Source organism: Eschscholzia californica, unplaced genomic scaffold, assembly GCF_041429995.1.
Source record: "Eschscholzia californica isolate CP2 unplaced genomic scaffold, dmEscCali1.0.p SCAF_3, whole genome shotgun sequence".
NCBI classification, from domain to species: Eukaryota; Viridiplantae; Streptophyta; class Magnoliopsida; order Ranunculales; family Papaveraceae; genus Eschscholzia; species Eschscholzia californica.
In genome coordinates, this window is record NW_028238420.1 from 64957044 (window position 1) to 64981678 (window position 24635).

The 24635-nt window shown below is 34.0% G+C and overlaps 2 protein-coding genes and 2 non-coding genes across 4 annotated transcripts; all 4 read right to left on the reverse strand.

The window, feature by feature from the left end:
* Positions 1 to 2263: 2263 nt before the first annotated feature.
* LOC147553377 (lysine histidine transporter 1-like) lies at positions 2264 to 4601 on the reverse strand. The gene is made up of 7 exons (XM_086669983.1): positions 4273 to 4601; positions 3808 to 4194; positions 3217 to 3610; positions 3011 to 3116; positions 2825 to 2916; positions 2677 to 2745; positions 2264 to 2579 (listed from the first exon to the last, which is right to left on the reverse strand). Exons 1-7 carry the CDS (start codon positions 4452 to 4454, stop codon positions 2481 to 2483), a joined length of 1329 nt encoding a protein of 442 aa, XP_086526109.1. The 5' UTR covers positions 4455 to 4601; the 3' UTR covers positions 2264 to 2480.
* Positions 4602 to 5774: 1173 nt separating this feature from the next.
* TRNAV-UAC (transfer RNA valine (anticodon UAC)) lies at positions 5775 to 5848 on the reverse strand. Its single transcript has one exon. It is a non-coding gene; the product is annotated as a tRNA-Val (tRNA).
* A 423-nt stretch (positions 5849 to 6271) lies between these two features.
* Positions 6272 to 6345, reverse strand: TRNAV-UAC (transfer RNA valine (anticodon UAC)). The gene has a single exon. It is a non-coding gene; the product is annotated as a tRNA-Val (tRNA).
* A 1914-nt stretch (positions 6346 to 8259) lies between these two features.
* LOC147553380 (putative pectate lyase 5) lies at positions 8260 to 10389 on the reverse strand. Its single transcript, XM_086669984.1, has 4 exons — positions 10221 to 10389; positions 9340 to 10080; positions 8912 to 9050; positions 8260 to 8777 (listed from the first exon to the last, which is right to left on the reverse strand). The coding sequence occupies exons 1-4, from the start codon at positions 10331 to 10333 to the stop codon at positions 8556 to 8558; spliced, it is 1215 nt and encodes a 404-aa protein (XP_086526110.1). The 5' UTR covers positions 10334 to 10389; the 3' UTR covers positions 8260 to 8555.
* Between the last annotated feature and the right edge of the window lie 14246 nt (positions 10390 to 24635).

Consider the following 24635-nt stretch of genomic DNA (forward strand, 5'->3'; position numbering starts at 1 on the left):
ATGGAGCCATTCTCTATAATTATCTTACAGCCGTTCCGCTCCAACACACCAAGGGAAATTAGATTTTTCCGCAAATCGGGTATGTGTCTTACGTCCGTCAATGTTCTCACCACTCCATCGTGCATCTTGATCCGTATTGTTCCGAGTCCCACAGTTTTACATATACTATCATCACCCAGTATAACTGTACCACCATCTATACTCCTATAGGTAGTAAACAACTCCCTATTTGGACACATATGGTGTGACGCCCCTGAATCAAGCATCCACTTATCGAAGATCTTCTCAGACACCTCTGTCACCGAGAAACATTCGTCCGCCTCTTCTGACACATATCCCGCCTCTTGCATCTCTTGTTTCTCCTTGTAGCCTTCGTTCTTTTGCTTCAACTTTCTCTTTGGACAAGCCGCTTTAAAGTGGCAAAGCTCACCACAACTAAAGCACGTTTTCTTGAAAGAGCCTCTAGATTTGGATCTAGATTTCCCGCCCTTTCCCTTTCCCCTTTCATTACTCCTCCCCCTCGTTACAAACAACCCTTGTGCTTGTTCCTTGTCTACTCCACCCGACGCCATACTGCTAGTAGCAACCTTACGAAGGTCATCCGCTAATAGCGAATTTCTCGTCTCTTCCATGCTTAGACTATCACCAACAAGCATCAAAGTTTGAACAAGGTTCTCATAGGATTTAGGTAATGAAAGTAACAATATGAGGGCTTGGTCCTCATCCTCAACCTTAACATCAATATCCTTCAAATCTGAGATAATCCTGTCAAACCTATTCACATATTCCTGAATAGAAGAACCCTCTTCCATTCTACATGTGAATAATTTGGATTTTAAGTAGACCCGATTCGTTAAAGTTTTCGTCATGAAACTGCTTTCTAGCTTTAACCACACACCCGCCGCCGTTGTTTCTTCGTCTACTAGGAACGCCACGTCCCTCTCAAGACACAACATAATGGTAGCCCGTGCTTCGAGATCTAACTCTTCCCAATCCTCATCTGACATATCTCCTGATTTCTTTCCCGTCAACGTCTTGTGTAATTTCTGCGAGATTAACAGATTCTTCATCTGCATCCGCCAATAAGAAAAATCGTTTTTCCCATTGAACTTCTCTATCTCATATTTCCCTGCTTTGACCGTACCACTTCTCGATCCCATCTTCTCTTCGTTCAATCTCAACAAGGCTCTGGTACCAATTGTTATAACTAAAAGTCGCGGAAGCTATCGAACCTATCCTAGAAATTGATCCGATTATGAAGATTAACCGAAAAGCTAAGCCAAAATCAAATATGCGAACAGAAATTAACGAGGTTCGGCCTAAAGCCTACGTCCTCGGGCGAACAAGAAATCTTTATTGAAGGATAGATGAAGACGACTCACACAACTCGCAAGTTCGTCCCAAGATGGTACCGTATAGAAATTAACCTTCTATACTAAATCTTCGACGACCGAGAAATTTAACACCGCTCAAAAACTATGAACAAAAATCTCTCTTACTTGCTCTCTCTAGCTCTCTAAAGAAGAGTTGTTGTTGCTTGTGTTGATGTTTTAGATTGGACGCAAGACCCCCTATTTATATAATAATAATAGCCGACTTTGTGAATCCAATTTAGAAACTCAAATTGAATTACAAACCGCCTCATTAATTTGGCTGCACCAAACCGCCAATGCCTTCAATTTGGAAATTGCTTAAACCGCCAATTCCAAGCTAAACCGCCAATGTCCACTTTTAGAAACTTAGAAACCACCTCTCGCACAAACTTTGAGGTACAATGTTCAGCAACATTCAATGTCCGATAATAAAATGTTTGACCATAAAATGTTCAACAATAAATTTAAAGAATTATAAGGTCTAAACTACAAAGGGATCGTATGCTCGACCACAAAAAGTTCGGCAACATTCAATGTTTGGTTTGGGACGAAAACATAAATTGAGAAGTTCACGAACCCCCAAAGCTATTGAACACGAAAACATAAATTCCCTGCTCTAGATGACGACAGATAATTGCTCTAATCAACACCTTAATGTGTTTATTGAACACAAAGATTGGATAATAAAGCAAGTAATAGCCCCACTTCGGAAGAAGGGTTGCCTCCTCACAGATGGGGTCCCAGTAACCAGGCCCGGGAGCTTACCAAAACCACAAGTCTCCGCAAAGTCGTAAGACCATGTATGGGGGCTCAAGCCTGCGCTAATATAGACCTTGCTATACAAATCCAAAGGGATGACCTTAATTAGATGTCATAATTTCCAACAAACATAAGAAAAACATGATTGATTATAACCGATCAACATAACATCCTGCACCTAATATAGACCTTGCTATATAAATCTACTCTTCGACTTAACTTCGATATATATTTGCACAACCACTAAACATATAAATATCGATACATATATATATTCCTGATTGGTGCAGATATCTTCGATATATTTTTTTTATGTAAATAACTCCTGATTGTTTGACCAAAAGATGATCAAGAATAGAACTTGTACGTTTTCACGTCAAGTATTATCTGCCTTAGTCCACCGATAGGGGTTATAATCATGAGAAAAACACCTAATGTGATCGATGTCTGAAAAAAAAGAAAATTAACACATATTTAGTCATATTTTGTTAATGGAAACATGAAGAAAAACTCCACTCACTCAGATATTTATATTTTTACTTACCCAGTTTGCAAACCAAGATAAGCTAAACCTTTTTGGCTTGTAGATAGCCAACCACATGATACAAGGAAGCTGAAATTGATTAAAAAAAGATTAGTACAAGTTTAATTTTTGAATGAATTCCTCCTAATTGTATAGAATTAGGGCTTACGAAGTATGTAGTTGGAGCGAAAGCAAATCCTCCGAAAAACCCAAGCAGTCCACCAAAGAAAGGGAACGTCATAGCGACAAACATTGTAAAACCTGAAATTCATTACATAGAAAAGTTTATATGGTTCACAATCAATAGCATAATATCGATAAAAAGTTCATTATAAATCAATAGAAGTTTACTCACCAACATATAGAGTACGTGCAATCAAACGGAGTCTAAGACCGGGATTAAAGTTAAGCTTCTTCACCAGAACAGACTCTATCATGTCGTATACTGGTATTGCAAAAATCTTAATGTAGAGAAAACATAAGACTTTTCTAATTAGATAATGTGATTATAATTTTCTAAGACTTATTGAAGGAGAATTTGAAGTACTTTAAATTCATCACCTGATAGCTACCGATAACATGGACGGTGACAAAAATGTTGGCAGCCGCAATTAGCCAGGTAGGTTTGTTAAGTGGTATGAGAACGTTACCAGAAACGTTGTTCCCGAACACACCATATCCAACAAAAGCAACAGGGAAGTAACAAAGAGCAAGGATGATATACGCAAAAACCACACCTCTCCACATTGGTTTCTTCGATGGTTTTTCCGGTGTTGAAGGAATAGTAGCTTGAATTTCCAATGCAACACTATGCCCGGCATAGGCAAATCCAATATTACCCAACCCACTGAAAAAGTCGAGAACTCTGTCGCTTGTTGTTGAACCCTTAGGGGCGTAACTAACATCGGGCTGTACTCCTTTATGAAGTGAAGCACCCCAAGCAATGACAGAATAGCTGCACATGAATTAAATATGTGCATATGAGATATAAAAGAAATTCTGAATTAAGAATCTATTGTCTGAAATAATCCAGTTGATGTACATTCATACATGGCAGACTTATAAGATTCAGACTCAGACAAGTCAGACTCGAGCGAAATAGCTTGGTTTTGAAAAAACCAGCCTAACAAGCTAGTTCAATGATAGATATACCTCAAGGACATGACTGCGGCAGCCAAGGAGACCCCTGATATAGAATTGAAGTTGGGTACTTGGGCAAGTACAAAGTGAACAGAAGCAAAGATCATAATGAAGTAAGTAAGTTTTATATCTTTACAGGGATCACTGCAGAGCAAGTCATAGACTTTCTTCAATGACTGTCCTCCTGTAACCATATAAACTATATTACCACCAACTTCAACAACCAATTGTTGAGGTACAACGATCCATAATCCAAGTTTTTCGCCGAAAGCATGTTGCCCGAGTTCATGATATCGATCAAAACGTTTTCCGGGTACCATTTCATGCATTTCCACCAATTGCCAGAAGGTGTATAGAGTAATAATCCAAGATATTACCATTATAGTCACTCCCGGACCCCTACAATTGCAAAACATTCAAATCAAACAAAAAGACAGACTAACAGAGAGATAATGGGTTAGAATTAGGGCCGCGTACCAGCCAAGTTCGGACATAGCATAAGGAAGACTAAGAACACCAGCACGGACGACGGCAGTAACATTGTGGAAAGTAGAGTACCACCATTTAGCATTCCTACTTGCTGTGATGGGTAGCCACGCATCAATCGCCTTTTCTTTCTCTGTTTTCGAACCTTCACTCTCCAAATGCTTGGAAGCCATATTTTAACACAAATCAAATATCCTCACACTCTATCCCCCTATTCTCTCCGTCTCTCTTATAAGTCTCTGATGAGCAAACTCTTTTGGAAATTCTATTTGAAATTTTGATTGTTGTATCCAACTAATACCAATGATTTTTTTAGCTTTTTTTCCTTATGATTTCTAAATACATTCCAAAATATGAGGGAAATGAATGTAGACACTTTTTCATGATGTTTTATATTTCTATAAATACGTTTTAGGGCGGGCCAAACAGGAACACATGATGGATGGCTGAGATTCCGGCTTTTCTATAGGAAGAGAATGAAAAAGAAATCTCAGCCATCCATTTATTCTCATGTTTGTGATGATGGTCTTTGACGTTTTGGCCCCAACCAATTTCCAATTTTAGAAGTGGGTTTAACTTAAGCTGATGTACGTGTGCATACAAATTGGCCAGGTTAAAAAATGATTAATGAAGAGTGAGATGGTCAATGGAAGTAAATTCTCAACAATTCAAATCGACACATGAGATACTTAAAAAAAAAAAAAGTAAATTCGAAATTGGTTCATGAACAATGAGATACTTAAAAAAAAAAAAAAAGTAAATTTTCAACGGTTTCAAATTCGACAAATGTATTTCGATAAAGAAAATGGTTAATGAACAATGAGATGGTCCAAGGAAGTAAATTCTCAACCGTTTTCATATCGACACATGTATTTTCATAAAAAATGGTTGATGAATAGTGAGATAGTCAACAGAAGTAAATTCTCAACGGTTTCAAATCGGCACATGTATTTCGATAAAAAAAAAAGTGGTTAATGAACAATGAGATGGTCAAAGGAAGTAAATTTTTCTTGAATCCACACATGTATTCCATAAAAAATGTGTGTAATGAAACCGTGAGACGGGAGAAATAGATGAAGGAAAAACTGTAAATTCCTATGTCTATGACCTTATTTTCCTACTTGGACAATAAAACAGACTAGCTTCCAAGTCTGGTACCATCTTGGAATCACTGGTCACACAACCCATAACAGTAGTACATCCATCCTCCATAACTTTTAAGAAATTATTTTGGTGAGATAGTATCCTTTTATAAACATCAACATACATAAATGATAAAAATTTGATACCCAACAAGATAATCTTAATCGTTAAGTGGTGGTACTCGTGACAATACGGTGGAATTTTGCATTCTGTGAAAATAGTGCCATATGAAAAATGATACTTTTCTATTCAGAAATAAAATATCTCTCCACTTATTTTCGGTATAGTATCCGAGCTAGGGGCTCGAAGTAATAACTTTCGGCATAAAAATGGTAAAATAAAATGATAAATGGTGCTGCCCGGGCTCGAACCGGGGACCTTTAGCGTGTAAAGCTAACGTGATAACCGACTACACCACAGCACCTTTTTGTTGCTTTATTGTTTCAAACTGTATTAAAGCAATTAGAATGTCGTCTACATTTGCTCATTTGGTGTTTTTTTTCTATTAACTTCACAATTGGTAGATATATTCATATGATGTAGTAGATGTGGTAAGAGAAATATATATCCTTTATTCAAAACTATGAAACCTCCACCGTTAAGGTTGGGGAAACCTTAGAGCTTGACCATGATAGGCATCATCACGGCCTCATGGGACCGTCATATGATGAACGTCACTCTCAAATGCAAAAGGCAAAAACAGTGCTTCAAATTCCAACCTCCATCTCGTATTTTTCACAACGTGGTGGGCCTCTACGTTGGAACCGTCATGTGATGAAACTCATCTGACTTTACTTTGAGTCAGATGAGTTAGATTATCATCCAGAAAAATTAAAAAAACAGTGAGTGGTGCTGCCCGGGCTCGAACCGGGGACCTTTAGCGTGTAAAGCTAACGTGATAACCGACTACACCACAGCACCTTTTTGTTGCTTTCTTGTTTCAAAACATATTAAACCATTAGAATGTTGTCTACATCTGCTTATTTGATGTTTTTTTGTTAACTTCACAATTCGTAGAAATATTCATGTGACGTAGTAAATGTGGTAAGAGGAATATATATCATTCAAAACTATGAAACCTCTACCATTAAGGTTGGGGAAACCTTAGAGCTTGACCATGATAGGCCTCATCACGGCCTCATGGGACCGTCATGTGATGAACGTCTTTCTCAAATGCAAAAGGCAAAAATAGTGCTCCAAATTCCAACCTCCATCTCGTATTTTGCCCAACGTGGTGGGGCTCTACGTTGGGACTTTCCAACATTATCGATATCAAAACTCTATTAGATTAATTTTACTTTGTCCTGGTGGAACGCGTAACGTTGTTTTTTTACGTATTAAGATGCATTTGTCCAGTGTGCTAGACATGGTTTTTGTGTAGTAGAGATCGACTGATGTAATTAAGAACGAGTAATTTTTTTTTTTATAGGTTTGACGTTCTATTTTTATTTTCTACAAATATTTGTACAACTTATTAGCAAGTACTATAAGGCAGACAATGTTGTCCTTGAATGACATTGATATTTCACGACGAATTTTCAAACGACGTTGGATGTAACCTAATAACTACTATAAAGAGAAAAATAAAACCCATTTAAGTTCTATTTAAGGTGGACACAATGTGGGTGAGACAGTGAGGGTTTATGGGGTTAGGGATAAACCATAGACAAGAGTTGTGGAAGACAGAAGGTTTAAATGAAGCTGACTTAAGTGGCCATGGATTTAAATATGGTAGGAGAAGGAACACACAAGTTCAAGCCATAAATTGTGGGTTGTTCTGTTTTAATGTATCTCTTTTTGTAGTCCAATTTAGTCAAAGATGTACTTCATTAATTTTGACCACCCAAAAAGTCATCCATAATCAATTTAATTTCAATTGAAAACAAGTATATTTCCATGTGCTCCTCCTCACAATTCACCACATATCCCCATCAAATGCCTAGAAGCTATTGTCTTGCTCAATTATCATCAATTGTGGCCATAGGGTCCCAATCCATTAGAAAATTTTAGAGAACTCCACTATAATGGAATAGTGGAAAATTCATATGGAAATCTAGAGAAAATCTGAAATAGACGACTAGATTTTCTCCAATTCATCGGGAAAAAGAAATAAATGGTGCAACCTTCTGTCAAATCAAAACATCTAAACGTTAATGATTTGGAAAAGGACGAACCACATATTTTTTACAAAAATTGAATATGTATTGCGACTTTTCTTCCAATGTATTTGCTCGATTGGGCTTAGATAATTTTGAGAGTGGGTACAAAACATTTGTAAAAAAAAAAAGCATAGGGGTTAGTAAATAAAGCTTCCAATAAACTTTTTACTATGTTAGTAGCATTCTTCAAATTAATTTAAATTTACCTTTAAACATCATGAGTTAAAGTAAAAAAAAAAAAAATTCTATTATGGACAGTCAAAGTTCTGAATCAAATTGTCTTTGTATAGTCAAACAAAGAATCATTTGTTTTTTTACATTTTTCAAAAAATTTATAGGGTCGAAAAAGTCGTGCAAGTTTTCTTAATTTTGGTATATAGTATAATATAGCAGGTTGAATCCTTAGTCATACTAAATATTCATCCCATTTTTTAACTTTCTCTATTTTGTCTTGAGATAGGTTCTTTTCAGGCACTCCTTGTCTTATTTTATGTACTACAAAGTATAGAGAGTAAGTAGAGAGAGGTAGAGAGAGAGAGAGAAATCTTCAAAATGAGCAAAACTATTTGGCCCCAAAATGGAATCGGATGCTTATACCAATGGGAGTATGCCACGTCAGGTTTCGTGTCAAATAAAATAATATTTGTGCTTTGAAATACATTAAGAAGTTCAAACATCTATCAACACTTCTGCACTTGTTTACTCATTAAGAATTTTAAAAAGAACCCACAATGGAACTTTAGAGTTAAACATGTTGAGGTTGTAATCATAAAAACCCAAAGCACAAAAAAAAAAAAAAAAAAAACACTTGTTCTTCTTCCTTCCTTGTTCTTGATATGATCTTTTTTCATGGCTTCATCACTCTTAATCTTACTAAGTATAAAAATAAATCAACAACAAACCCATGAGCACTTTCTAATTACTAATTAAGATTAATTTTTCATAAATTTTTACTTAATTAAGCATTAATTATCAACAACTTGATCCTTTTTTGCAGTTAAGTGCACCTGCATTTGTAGTGAGTGGACCAACTAAAGAAGAAGACCTAGCACCAAGGCTAGAAGCCCTGGCATAGCTAGATGATGCCCCTGCCCCGGATGGCGTAAAAAATGCACCATTCAACAATAAATCTCCTTCCGATCTCCAATTCCAATTTTTCCATTCACTAACGGCTGCATCTTCGTGTTTAGTCACCTGCAATATCATATATTCACGATTAATTTAGGTGTTAACCGTAGAAAAAATAACATAATGCATATGCTATCTACTAGTAAAAAAATATGATGTACTATATAAGCTTCAAGTGTTGTATATATATATATATTCACCTCTTTGCTAAATCGGTTATCCGGAGCAAGAAATCTATTTCCTTGACTGTTGATAGTAGGTGAAGCACTTCCACCAATTGCATACATTTCCCAATGGGTATAGTCATTGTTTACCACATGAAAATATCCATGTCTACACCTGCAAGTATTAACCAATAACTCAAATTATATGCTAATTGAGCTAGAGTAATTCTAATTTATTAAGTACCGGTGAGAATTGACTAATAGATGTGACATTATCACCCACAATTTTTACTGGCTAATTAAACTAGTTAAGCTCGAAATAGTTTGAGATCATTATTAACTACATATACACAGAGTATTTGATTGTTTTCATCAGTTGTAACTACATCGAAAAATGTTTCTTATGTACACCGACAAATAAATGAAGTAATAAAGGGAATATATGTATATGTGGTTAACTTTACCTTGGCATTCTTTGAACAAGACCTTCTCCAAAGTGATTAAAGGCAATAGTGACTTGCATATTTTTGTCTTGAGTATAAGAATCACTATGCCCTAAAAGCATGACTTTATCATGGTGGGTCATATAATTGTTTGAAATAGTAATGGCCGTTGAACCATGAATAGCATCAATTAGTCCATCTCTACAATTAGAGAGAGAATTATGGTCTACCCAAATATGACTTCCTCCAAATATTGAAACCCCATCACCATCTGAAATTGTTCTCCATCCATAATGACTTGGTGAATCTCTCACATTTGTATTCCCTCCTTGTACACAATCATGTATGTGTAATCCATGTATGATGATATTAGTAACATATTGTATGGTTATACATGGCCCGCCCGCTATATGAACACTCGCTCCTCGACCGTCTATTGTCTTAAATGAGTTCATAATCAACTCTTCTTTCAATCTTATAACCATATCTCTAGCAAAAATGATCCATAATGGTTCATCTTGTATAACAGCATATCTAAGAGTTCCTGGTTTTGGGTTAACCACATCATAATCCCCTGAGTCATGGACTACATAAATAGCACCATCTCTACCACCTACCGCTTGCTTACCAAACCCAATTGCACAATCGGCTAACCGTTGACGGTTATTCTCCCAGTTCCGGTCACACCGCCAACAATCGTCTATTGGATTCCCCGTACCACAAGATAGATAACCTAGATTCCTTCTTGATGCATTAATGCTCCTGAAAATCAAAAGAAAATGAATCTAACTTAAGTACATTATGGAGTAATACATTACAGAAAATTTCTAGCTCGAATACCGGAACCATACTGCGATTAGTACATAATGTAAGGACTGTAATGTAATAAGGGGTAAAATTACCTGTGAACTTCATCTACTACCAGTTCAGGATCTTGAACTGCTGAAGAGGAAATGAGGGTAGGACTTAAAAGAGATAAGCAGAGGAAGAGTAGAGAGAGAAAATGGGTATCCATTTAGTGATGTAGAGAGAGAGAGAGGATTTTTGTGAGGACTGAGGGGGGGGTGAGGTGAGAGTGAGAAATGAGAAGGGGGGATTATAAAGAGGAAAAAGCCGGATGGAAAGGCGTGATTAAACTAAACATGTGGGACCATTTAATTCGTGATTTCCGGTTATAGTATAATAATTAAACCTAATTTGTGATTTCAATTTCTTTGAAAAAAATTCTTTTGCTTTACTAAGCTAATCAACAATGCTCAAAAATGATTTTTGACATACTTTACTTACAAATCAATGGGATTAGTGGTTCTGTTTGATGCCATATAACACATGTCACGATTTATTCAACGATTTAATTTGGACTTGTACATGACTAATCTGATTACTAATATATTTGTATAAAATAACATTTTAGTTGCGTATTTGTACGTTTTATTTCAATGAACTTCTATTTAAGATAGGTTGTAAATGTAAAAGTACCATCTCTCCAACTAAATGATTCCAATTGATTTAGCAAGTGAGATTAGTTGTTCTAACCTAATTTTACAGAGAAAAAAGATACTTAGTTTCTAAAGGTGGGTGAAGGATAGCTATTTCTTTTACCCTTTAATTAGTTTACCTAAAAGACTAAATGTGGGAAATAACATCGAGTGGTTCAACCTAGATCCATCAAAAGACTTCAATTGGAAGTTAGTTTTACCCCTTTTTCAATTTACTACCCTTTTGATATTTTTGACTAATATGCTTCCACAACTATTAACATTATAGTAGTAATACTATCGACAACAACCTCAACTACCATGAAAACAACATTAGATGTATTTCAATAAAAAGTAAAAACATAATATCAGATGTCGTCTCAAATTTTTACTATGCCAAAACCTAGTTCAAGTGAATAAGTGGTTCTCTCTTCGGTGGTTAGTTTTATTTACCTTTTTGACGAGATTTGTCAGCAATCTATGTTCATAGTTAGATCAAATATACATATAGATCTCTAGTATATTATTCGTTTTTAAAGATTTAGGAGTATGGAGTATTTTTTATTGCGTTCTTAGTCTTTCGATAATACACTTTTGTCAGACAACTTTAATATTTACTTCAAACAATAAAAGTACATTATTTTGTCGGTTATTACCATTAATTTCATTATGTTTTTTGTGGTGGTTAAAGCCGTTAGAACAGTTGCAAGTGAAATTATTTTTTAATTTGTACCTCAAGAACAACAATTTCTTATATGCCAGTTTTTGTCTATTCTCTTTTTTATTTTATTAAAAGGACCCACATCCCCTTTCTTTTGACTTTTCTGGCCCTAAACAGACCCCAATTTCAATAGTCCAAAAGCTTAACCATGAATTCCTCCTGTTCTAGTAGGGCACCCAAATCTTGATGAGTTTATAACTTACTGTGGATATCAAATCCTTCCAAAGAGTCCTTGATTATACCCTAATCCATCCAAAGGCTAAATAGAGTGCCTAATAGTCTATGGTTTTGGTTGTTTTATTTTTTTGGTGAAAGTAGGCATCAGTCTAATATTTATTCAAAATCGAAAAGAAGAATGTTAGTTTTATCCATCCCTAACTGACTTCCGGTATAATTAAGAGATTAAAACATCTCCTTTGATGAAGAAAATTCTGAAATGAAAGCATTCCTAGCTAGTAAGTGTGTCACTTTATTAGCTTCGCGAAAACAATCTGAACACAACTTATCGATCATTATCTCCATTCTCTGTAACTTCGCGCATAAATGTTTGAAACTTTCACGAGGTATTCTCCTCAGAACCAGAACAAGCATTTACTACCGTCATTGCATCACCCTCAATAACACAAGGAGATTGCGTTAATTTCCTAACTATTCGAACAACAAGTAGCACCGCTTTAGCCTCAGCTTCTACGGCGTTCACGACTGTGTCCTAACAATTTTCGTTGTATTTTTATTGTATATATTAAAAGCAGAGAAAATAAAATAGACAAAAAGAAACAAGATGATTATTAATCAGTACCGCTTTGTTGCATACTGCAACAATTTAGTATACTATTTAGAAACATGTATGTGCTACCTATTACATCTTAGGGTGGATGGAGAAGAAGATTTTACACAATTACTTTGCAAATGGATAATGGATAATGGAAATGGAGAAGCCACAGAGCTTCATTTTTATGTAGCTTGGTGTCTATGGAAATCACGAAATAAATGTGTGTTCGAGCATGTTATTCCAAATCCTTATCGAATATTACAAGAAGCTATTACGTTACAAAAGGAGTACTCGGGCACTCTCCTGAATATTGAACACACAATGTACAAGCATTGGATCATAACTCTTATTGGTTCCCACCAGGAGATACAGAACTGAAGATAAATTGTGATGCAGTCTTTGCCGATGGAAGGGTGTCGGTATGTCGAAATGCGCAAGGAGAATTCTTTATGGTCATTGTCAGAAAGTGCTCCATCTTGACAGGAGTTGAAGTTGAAGCTCAAGCAACTAAGTTTACCATTGAGATGGCAAACAGGTTACCAGAGTATGTGTACAGTTGAAGGAGACTCACAAACGGTCATAAGTGCGTGTTTGAAGAATTTAGGAGAATTCGAACTACTATGAGAGAAATAAATAAGGGCTAGGAAAAGGTTTGGGACATAAAGTTCAACCACTGTATTAGGAGTGCAAACTCTGTAGTTCACTTATTAGCGAAATAATATTTTAATTCCAGTTTAAAGCAAACATTGGAGATCTATGATTCTCCTTCTTATCTTGTAAGTCAGTTGGCGACAGATGTAATCAGTATATTTTCTCGCTCAAGTAACTGATAAATTTAGGCCTTGGCATCGTTTCACCAAAAAAAAAACATGACAAGTATTTGAGTCCGTTTAAATAGCTATTTTCATTACTATTGTGGTAAAACTATCTTAAGTAGTGATTTGCCTAATTGAATGGGTTGATGTGGCCGTGGAAAGGCTAGTATTTACAAGTGGCTGACATTGAGACGTCCACATATGATACATCAATGTTTAGGTGACTTGGAGAGTTCATATGCCATGTTCTCCCATGTGAGGTTTGTTCCCTTTCTTCAAAGGCTAAAAAGTTTATTCTACTTGGACCCACTTTGTCTAGCTACGATTTATGATTGATTTCAGCCCTTGATTAAGGCTTCTTCTCTGTCTCTTCTCCATTCAATTTGGGTGTTTTTATTTTCATTATTGTGCCCTCCTAAGTCCTAACCCACCCCTAGTTCGACTTTTTTTTAAAAGCAGATTTAATCTTCAATATTATTTTTTTTGGTAAACTTCTTCTTCGGATTGAGGTTTCCGAAAGAAAGAACTAAACTTATAATTTTATTTTTGTACCAGTCGAAATTAGCTAATTAATAACCTTAATAAATTTGGATTAGTGAGTATTTTGACGAGGCAGACCAATGTGAGTTGGGTTTAGGATAATATTGTATTGTGTTTGGATTAGGTCTTAATCTTGGTCCATTTGGATAACTAAGTCATGCCTACCTTCAACCTACCAAATTTTCATCACACGTGGTGCATAATCAACCATGCTATTTTTAAATTCCTAAATATGTTTATATGTGGGCTTCCTCGTTTTTAAGAAAAGCCTAATTGGCTCAACTATATGAAGTTAATATGACATGAATAAGATAGTAATAGTTCATATTAGGTGTCTTGAATATTATAATGATAGCACCCTTTATGCCCATGGAAACTGTTGTGTTTAGTTCCATATAAATTACATCGTTTTATAATTACATTTATGGTCTTTTGAAATTTAGTTTTATTCACATTTCTAAGATTGCTTACAAAAATGATCTATTTTGACCTTGATTCCGTAACTAGTGGGAAGAAACAGTTTTTCTAAACTGTGTTAATTTTGACATTCTGAATTTTAAATGAAATACAACGATTCGACTGGAAAATTGGTCATGTGGGTATGCAAGTTTTATAAACTAATTAGGACACATAAAATTCTCATCCTCAAGTTTATATTGACGTGCAAATGAATGTCACTAATATGACAAAAATTTGTACCTGTGTTATTTAAAATAAAAATGAGATGATTGATGATGTTATCAGTCTCTTCGAAGTGGATATGTGTCTTCAACCATTTTTTTTGTTTACACTTTCAAATCATAGACACGATCAACTCGAAATGCATAAAACTTACACTCCAATAACGATTCAACTGTGGAAAGTAATCGAATAAATTTTTTTCAAAATATGCATGCTAAAAACGAATTATTTTAGGTCATCTGATAAGCTTTGATGTTAATCATAGCACCATGACTTCTCCAACTCCTCTCACTCTCTCACTATCTATCCAGATTGTTGTGTTTTCTCTTTAACAGCTTAATCAATAATTATGCAGTATGACTTCTGAATTAAGAAAGTGATCAAAGTTTCATTATTACTAATTCTTTCCTAATTAAATACAATTGATCCTTATGATTTCCTATATGCACTCATGGAAGTTGTTCGGTTACAAATTATCACAGCTTGTCCTGCTATTAAAATGGATTTATAATTTAATGTCCTACTACTAATTAAGAGCCAGCAAGAAAAAGAAAAAGAGCAATTACAATGTTTTATGTATTTTACATTTCATATATGATTCGACTAGTGAATGACTTTATTCATTGAAAATCAAATTACCCATCCTTCTGTAACCCTCCTAAGTCCTAACCATACCTGCAAATGTCAGGTGAACTGTGAACTTATTATTGACAGGTTGTTTCTGACAGAATTGTCACGAATCAATTGTAAAACACAATCAGATTTATTCAATAGATTGTTGAATCTTTTTTCGTGTGATGAAGGGAAATCTTTCAAAACATGATTCTTAGACGATCAACTACTAAACTAAAACAAAATCCGATGCGACTTAAAACAATTTATGTTATTAATACATCTTTCTTACTAATTTAGAAAAGATAATTAAAAATTGGGAGCATCAAAACAGACCCAACACCTAGGAACAAACTAAATGATGCAACAGAGTTGACTTTCATGAGACATATAGCACGAGAAACAACAACAAAAATCATTAGGGTTTGAAAGTTAATTAATGATTAAGATCTTTTTTTATTATAAGATAGTTACCTAATTCATGATCTATCTTCACCTTTTCTTTTTTTTTTTGATAGGAAATGGTAATCTATCCTACCCTTTGATCATCAAAAAATTGGATCTTGTATTTCTATTAGGATTTTAAAGAAAGTAAAATGTATTACTTGGGGGATTTATGCCGTAACAGCGGTAACACAAAAAAAATAACTTTTTTATTTATAAATAAAAAGAAAATATATTAATTTGATTATGTGAAAATTTCTTATCTCACTTACGTGAAAAAGTTCACTTCATGTTTATTTTATGTCATTGGATTTTATATTTTTTTTGCTATGACTTTAAAATTTAGTTAGTTGAATTCAACACACTGACAGATTCTACTTGATTGCATTATTTTTCATGTCTCTTTCCGCCCTACTATACTTCAACCATCACAATCACCACCATTGTACCACCACCCATACTACAGTCAATCGTCGTAATTCTACCACCACCGCCACTACAACGGTCGTAACTCTACCACCAGCACCACCATACCTCTACCTGCACCATACCTCCATTATCATCATATTCGACCACTGCCGTTCCATTACCATCATATTCGACCACTGCCGTTCCATTACCATCATATTCGACCACCGCCGTTCCATTACCATCATATTCGACCGCTACCACGTGCAAGGGCGGAGCTATATCTTGGCGGTCAGTGGCGGACACAGACAATTGTCTTTGTGGGGGCACATTTGATTATATAAAATAAAAAAACAAACGAATGGCGGTCCTGACTACGACCAAGGGCCAAATTCCTGGAACCTGATTTAGACAATGAGAATATGTAACATATACCAGTGCTAGCCAGGGTGGTTTGATCCCCAACTCAACCCAAAACACTAGACATCAAGGGCTCCACTCCCCCTTCCCTCAAATTTCAATCTTTTTTTTATTTCTTGAATTAATTCCGTATTGACCCCTTACATTATGTACTTTTCACTTTTAGTTCCAATTTATTCCTCCTATTTCTGAATCTATTTCGACCATTTTTTTTTTTTTGTGAAGTCGAGTTTTATCCATTTTTTTTAGATTTCATCTATGTTCTAATAATTTCTTTGTCCCAGGTTCGATTCCCACCTTTGCACAACAATCATCACGATAATCACAAATGGATTATGGCATGAAAACTGAAATGTAAATTATGTTACTAGGCAAATTTTTTATTTTTTATTTTTATAAAGATTTGTTTTCCAAAATATACCTTTGGTATATTTTTATAACTTTGTCAAAACAAAATTATTTCAACTATGTACAAGCGAAATACTTTTATTTTTGGCTGCAAGACAATACCTAAACGTGAAAAATAAAGCTCGTGGATTTAATAAATGGGCGCATTTAGGGTGAGCTCTATAAATGGTATAAAGATACCCAAACTTCTTCATAGCCCAAATAAGGTTACAACACCCAACTAACACAAATTAGAGAAATGTTATATACACTTACCACTTTTACCTGCCAAACTCACATCTCCTTTTGACTTTAACAAAAATTACGTTACTTGCGAGTGTATATAAAAGAAAAAAAATAGTGGGTGCGTTTAAAATTTCCCCCAAAATTGTCATATAAGGATAACCATGTGCACAGAGTATTGGAAACCATAATCTGTAGCTTAATTTGTGTCATGTGCCTTACATACACTAGTTCAATAGGGTTTGACATTAGAAAGCGGGCCATTGGGGTCCCCTTATAAATTCCCAACACTCTGTTGGCCCATGACAAGAGGTCAAGCTCTTTTCCACCTATAAAATCCCCTCCACCTAAGATAAGAAATGGGGAAATTTTGGGTAGAGGCTAGGTTATTCTTTTTATTAACACCGATAACATTTAGGTGATTACATATAAAAACATTATATTAAAAAATACATATAATATTAGAGATATTACAATGCGTACGTTACTACAAATCTTAGAGATATTACAATGCGTACATTACTACAAATTACGAAAATATAAACTAATATTGTTACGTAACTGCTCCCGTAAAATTATTTAGTACTCCTGTAAGTCTCCACCTTCGCCTCCACTTCTAGATTCGCCTCCATCTACACCTCCATACCCACCTTCGTCTACACCTCCATACCCACCTCCGTATCCACCACTTCCACATCTACCAATTTTGTATTTTGTTACGTATTTTATGTTTATTAATAAAATTTTAATTATGGCCATTTATAATTATATAATTAATTAAATAGTATTATTAGTTTACTAGAATACAAAAGTAATAGGACACAAGTGTCAATTCATAAAAGATATTAAGGACTCAAGTATAAATTTTATGGCAACCAAGGACCAAAAACCTATTATGTCAAATCAACTCTATAATATAAAGAAGTGAAGGCTCACTATTCACCATTCTCTACATTATAGAGAAGTAGAGGAGCCTTTGGAGCTCAAAAATCTCTATTTATGAAGAAATAAAGCACGTTTGGAGATGCTCTAAGAAGTGAGAGAAAGAATGGAAGAGTGCTTTTAGAGGAACCTTGTTGCGAGTTTAAGGATTAAGGGTGTATTTTTTTTTTTTTATGAATAAAGTAAGATTCGACTCTATATAAGAAAAACATATATGTTTCCACTCACGTAAAGTGGGTTTCACCCTAGTGAAAAAAAATCAAGTTTAAAACCAGGAGGATCAGTCCAAGTCTGAGGCAGCTACAAGAGTCTCTTTGGACCGTGCTTCGAGCTTTTGAAATGTTTAAGTCACCCTACTTAAAACTAATTGAATAGTAACTTGTCTTTATTGTCTCTAGTACATAGTGTGAGAATAGTCTCACATTAGGGAAATGGTAATTAACAACCAAGAATATAAAGTATAGGTCTTTTCTACTCATTGTTAATTAGTTTTAAGTTGGATGACTACAAACTTAACACATAGATGAAGGTTTGAATCTCCACATTTATTATTAAAAAAAAGAACATGGGTATTGTTGGTTTGGTTAAAAACAATAGCTAAAGATCGAATGAAATAGTAGATAATACTACTAAGAGGATGCTTCTACTTATTTTTAGTTCTTCAACAGATCCCCGTATATATATAATTATAATACTATATAATATAGGAGCAGCAGCAGGCAGTAACAACTAACAACACAACAGATGGTGCTGCCAGCGGCGGGCATTGTCTATCTGGTCGTCGTCCTAGTCTAAAGGAGATACTTTGACTTTCCTCATATCCCGGCCATAACAACAGAGCCTTTCTATCTAATCTATTCTCTCTCTCTCTCTTATTTCCATATAGATGGGTCTCATCTCATAGGTCACAATCAGAGATAGAGTGAAATCTAAAGAGGACACCAGATAAAAATCTAATAGATTTTTACTTCATTTTATGATTATTCTTTATGTAAATAGGGGAAATGTTGTTTCTATTGGCTGTAATTTTACATACATTCTTCTTATCTCAAGACTAGATAAAAATCTCAAAACTTTGAAATAAACAAAATAGTCAATGTTTTCAATAAAATTTTAGTAAAATTCCAAGTGAATGCGGTACTTATCACATGGATGACTCACGTTGTACCTAACAATTCTACTTGTTTTTTTATCCACATAACCCATATAGTAGAGGATTGAGTAGTTTTGGATACGAAGGAAAGTCGCAAGAGTAGTAGTAGTAGTCTAGTGACTCTACTCTTATAGTCTTATATGTAAGTTGAATCGCTTATAAAAAATCAACATCCATCAAGATTCATTATATTAATAACAGTAAAAACCAGGTTCTGGATTGATGCCCAACGACCATAAAATTGTAAAAGATTTGTGAAGCTCTCGTAAACCATTATATAGATAACTAACTACTCAAACACTTCAAAGATCAAAATGCATTTTTATGAATCAAACAAAAATGAATTAAAGAAAGAGAAGTTGGATTTATGCAAGTGAGATTGACTCAATATTAGGTAATGTGGTCCTTGAGTAGTCCTAATATGATATTTTCCATTTTCCCCATTTTGTAGGTGCTAATACACTATTACCTAATTTACCTATCTCCTAAAAAAAGTTTCACAAAATTTATTGCTAAATTACCTTTAAAATCAAAGCTAACTACCAAGATTCCTCATTAGATATACATACATAAAGAAATGAAAATAAGAATCTATCTCAAATTGTTGTAATTTTGCTTCAACTTTGGCATCCACCCATCTTTTTTTTCTAACTAGAAAGAGTTATGAACTTTTGTATAGAAGTAATTCTAAAGACATCTCGATAGTGTTATAAGTAACCGAAATTATACAAATAAGGATTCGGTAGGGGTCGGAATATTCATAACTCCAATCGAACAATCGTATCAATTAAATTTGACGACTTTCAATTTGCTATATAGTGGATACCATATTTTTTTGGTATTCTACTTATTATTTATTTTCTTTTATTTCATTTTTTCATAAATTAGTTATTTTATGAGAGAGATTTCAATTTTTTTTTTAACCCTTCTAGTATCTTTTGTTTTCATTTTTTCTTAAATTAGATATTTTATTTCTAAAAAAGATTTTTTAAATAGGTTATTTTATTTCTACGAAAAATTATATCTTTTTTTCTTACCAGATATATTTCATAAAAAAAAAAAATGTAATTGAATAGACAATGGGGGTGCTACAACTAAAAAGAAATCTAATTAGTTGACTAGTCGAGGAAAATCCAACCGCAAAAGCCACTCTTCTACTTGGACCCAATTCCCGACCCCTCATTTCATTAGCGGGTATTCCAACAATTCAAAAACAATCTGATTAGTTCGTTTATCTAGGAAAATCCAACAGTACGAAATTGCGGCCTATTATATTTCAACGTACTCTTTAGGGTGGATAGTATTACATTTATTATTTGCCTATTTTTTACTTTACCCCTTAGTATCAATTGATTATAGAGTTTACCCCTTTAATAACAGCCAACTGAGTCATCCCCATTGATTTTTTGTGTTATGTAGAAATTGCAAGACCTATCACAACATATAGAAATAAAAAAAAGTCAATCTTAGTTTACCAATTTTGTAAAAAAAAAAAAATATTCCCCGAAGATTTTTTTTTCATACCCCAAAGTCGTGGCCTAAAAAAATATCAATCAATTTTTTCTAGTCTTTAAATTTCTATGACATTTTGTAATTTATCTTTTGGAGAGAAAAGATGAAGATATCTCTGCAAATAATTTTGAGATTGACTATCTCACTCTAAACCACATTTTTATTTTGTAAAATATTACTTTGCAAATGATTTACAAAATGTTTGCAACGATTTGCAATTTTTTCGCAATTATTTGTAAAATATTTTCAATGGTTTGGAAATCGATTGTAATTCTTAAGAATGGTCTGCAACAATCTGCAATTGTTTTAAACAGTTTGCAATACATTTTGCAGTTGTTGGAAACAGGTTGTAATGGTTTGGAAATAGTTTGCAACGGTTTTGCAGCAAGAGTGCAATGAATTGCAAATTACTTATAAATATTTTACATCATGATTGCAATGATTTGCATTTGCAATCGTGTGTGATGGTTTGCAGAAGGATTTTACTTGATGTTTTGCATACCATACACCACTTTGAAATTTGTTTCTTGATTATCGTATTTTGTTTCCACAAGCCGAACATGGAGAACGTGTTGTTAACAATTGGGAAATTGGGTCAAATGACCTTTGACCCAATTGACTTTGGTGGAATGACCCTTATTTCTCAAGTTCCTTGAAATGACTCTATTTTTGTCATTTTCTTCCAAGTTTGCCCCTCAATATAAATCGAGTCTAGATTTTCTAGACACCCGATTTTGATCCAAACCGAGAAAACCCCCCTCTCTCTCTAGAACAAAATTTGATGGGTTCTTAAAGTTTTCAAAATCATTCCACCCTTCCCTCTTAAATTTATATGGCATTAATCAATGCAATTGAGTCTCAATCATGAAACATCTTGAATCTTCTCTCCTATCTCTTCATCATCGGAAATTTCGCCCAAATTTTTACTTGGTTAGGGTTTGATCGATTTGTTGAGGTAAGTTCATCTTTGTTATGGTTTTACCATATTTCATCTTCATTGTTAATTTGTTTCATATTATAGGTCGTTTTGTTTGGTTTTTTATGAGTTTTGATTTATTTATGAGTTTTGGTTTACCTTGTAATAAGTACATGATTACATTGTTTTATGTTATGTTTTGGTTGTTTATCTATTGTGTATTGTTAAATTCATCTTATGTGTTGCTTATTTTTCAATTTTGGTTTGGGTTTGACCTTAATCTTATGGATTGATTACTTTGCTTGACAGTGTTCACCATGTGTTTGTTAATAGTCTTCAATGAATGAAAGTATTGTTAATGTTGTTGAAGTTTGTTCATCATTCATGTGTTTGATAGTTGTCCTCAATGGCTATCATATTCATATCTTTAGGTATTAATGTCTTGCGACACATAAGATAACCTTTTGTGAATGATCCCACTTAAAATATTTGCAACGTGACGAACAATTGAAAGAATGCTAGACATGATTTGTTAATAGTCCTCAATATTAGTAACCTATATCTAGACTGTAACCTATACAAGTTTACTTTCCTCGATGAAATCGGTGTTATATATATATAGCTTCTAAATGTATCTATTTTTTGTTGATGTTTGACCTTGTGTTTCCTTGTATTACTTAATAATCTTCAAGCATAAAATCTTGTTTTGTATGTATTTTGGAAGTTGGTAGTACTTTTAATACATGCAAATAATGAATTTATCTTTGTTTTGTAGGATAATTTCTAATGGAATCCGTTAGCGGTTGGTTATTCCATGGTGGTAGATTGTAAAATGTGAATGACGAAATAAAGTATATTGGTGGTAAACAAACCGAAAAAGTTCTATCAGACGGGAAAACACTTAGAGAACTTCGTGAAGTTTTTAATAAAATAGTATGTGAAGATAGGAAGAATAGCTTGACAAAATTGAGTTTTATGGTTCCGGGGACAATTCAAAGTACTTCACCTATGGAAATACTTCGACTTATTTTACTTTGATATCTATTACAATTTAGTAATATTAATTTGAATGCTTAAATTTCTTATGGATTTGTCCACACAGTGAGAGTAGACATTGAAAGACTCCTTGAGACGGTGTGTCTAGACTGAGACCGTCTGAGTCTAGACTCCTGCAGTCCGAGTCTAGACTCCTGGAGTCCGAGTCTAGACTCCTGGAGTCCGAGTCTAGACACCTGCAGTATGAGTCTAGACTACTGTACTCTTGTCATATAATACCGTCTAAGTTTTTTTACAACCATGGAAGAACATAAATTTACGTCTTGGAATAGTCACATACATACAATGAGTTCACAACAGAATTAAAAGTGCACAAAGTAAAAGGTCATATTACATTAGAATATATTTCATTGGAGATACATTAAGAGACTTCACAAATAATTTTTTCTTCATCGACACAACAATCTTTGTGACAATATCTCTAAATCTTTCTTCTCTGTTATTTGGGTCAAATTTTCAAACATTGCAAATCAAAAATACAAATTCATTCACCATGTATCGAGAAATCGTGGCATACTATCAAAAATAACCGTTTAAGGTCTGAAAGTTTTGTAGCTTTTGCTTGCTCTAAAAAATAACGAAAGAAAATCATCTTTCTTAAACTTTGCCTTCAAATTATTACTAAGGTGGTAAATGCATGCACCGTGCATTGCATCAAGAAATACAGTTTGAACTCCTTTTCTAATCTACCACCATGAAACAACCAAATGCTCACGGATTCTATTAGGAATTACCCTACAAAACAAAGATAAATTCATTATTTGTACGTACTAAAATTACTACTAACTTCCAAAATACATACAAACATGAGATGAATTCAACATGTAAATTGACAACACATAAGATGAATTCAACATGTAAATTGACAACACATAAGATGAATTCAACATGTAAATTGACAAAAGCGAAGTACCAATTTGAAAAGTAACACTCTCCCACCCTAAAAGTGTTTCATCCAAATTTTCAGGAATTATGCTTAGCACCACATGCATTAGTGCAGAAAAGGATGACCATAAACAAAAGAACTTTATACACATTATTTTTTAGTTTTAAGCAGCAACTTGCATTAACCTTCATTAAAAAAGTCAGCTTCTACACCATATGCAAGGTTCCCAAGTAAAAAACAACAGTTCTGAAGTATCAGTTTGGTCGTGGAAATGTTGTGAAAATGCTGAAGATAGATGAGAAACTTTTGTTTTGTGTTAAAAAAAGTAACTTCATCTTATAAATTCTTGTAAGTTATACCATTTGTCATGACATCTATATTATTTGGTTATGGTCCAAGAATAAGGAAGATGTTTGTTGTATACACCAATTAAGGAAGATGAATTCAAGATGTAAATTTACAATCAAGCAATACATAAAATGTAGTAATGAAGATGAAGTAAGAACAAACTTCAACAAAAATGAATAATATTTTCATTCATTGAGGACTATTAACAAACACATGGTGAACATTGTCAAGCAAAGTAGCCAATGCATAAGATTAAGGTAAACCCAAGTAAAAATTGAAAAATTAACAATATATTAAATGAATTTAACATTAAACATTAGATAAACAATCAAAACATAACCTAAAACAATAGATATTCATGAAGTTGTAAAACTCTAGGAAGATGAACAATAGCTAGATAAATCAAAAACCAATTCAAAACCAAACAAAACAACATATAATATGAAACGAAATAAAAATCAAGATGAAATAAGGTAACTATAACAAAGATGAACTTACCTCAACAAATCAACCGCCCTAACCAAGTAAAAATTTGGGCGAAATTTCCGATGAAGAAGAAGAGATTTAAAATTGAAACCCTAGATGGGAGAGAAGATTCAAGATGTTTCATGATTGAGACTCAATTGCATTGATTAATGCCATATAAATTGAAGAGGGAAGGGTGGAATGATTTTGAAATCTCTAAGAACCCATCAAATTTCTTTCTAGAGAGAGGGGGGGGGGGGTTTCTCGGTTTGGATCAAAATCGGGTGTCTAGATAATCTAGACTCGATTTTATATTGAGGGGCAAACTCGGAAGAAAATGACAAAAATAGGGTCATTTCAAGGAACTTGAGAAATAAGGGTCATTCCACCAAAGTCAATTAGGTCAAAGGTCATTTGACCTAATTTCCCTTAACAATTGAAGTTAGTATAAGGATGTAATTATAAATAACAATTATTGAGGGGTTAAACTCAGTTTCCAATTATTGTTGAGGGGGTAA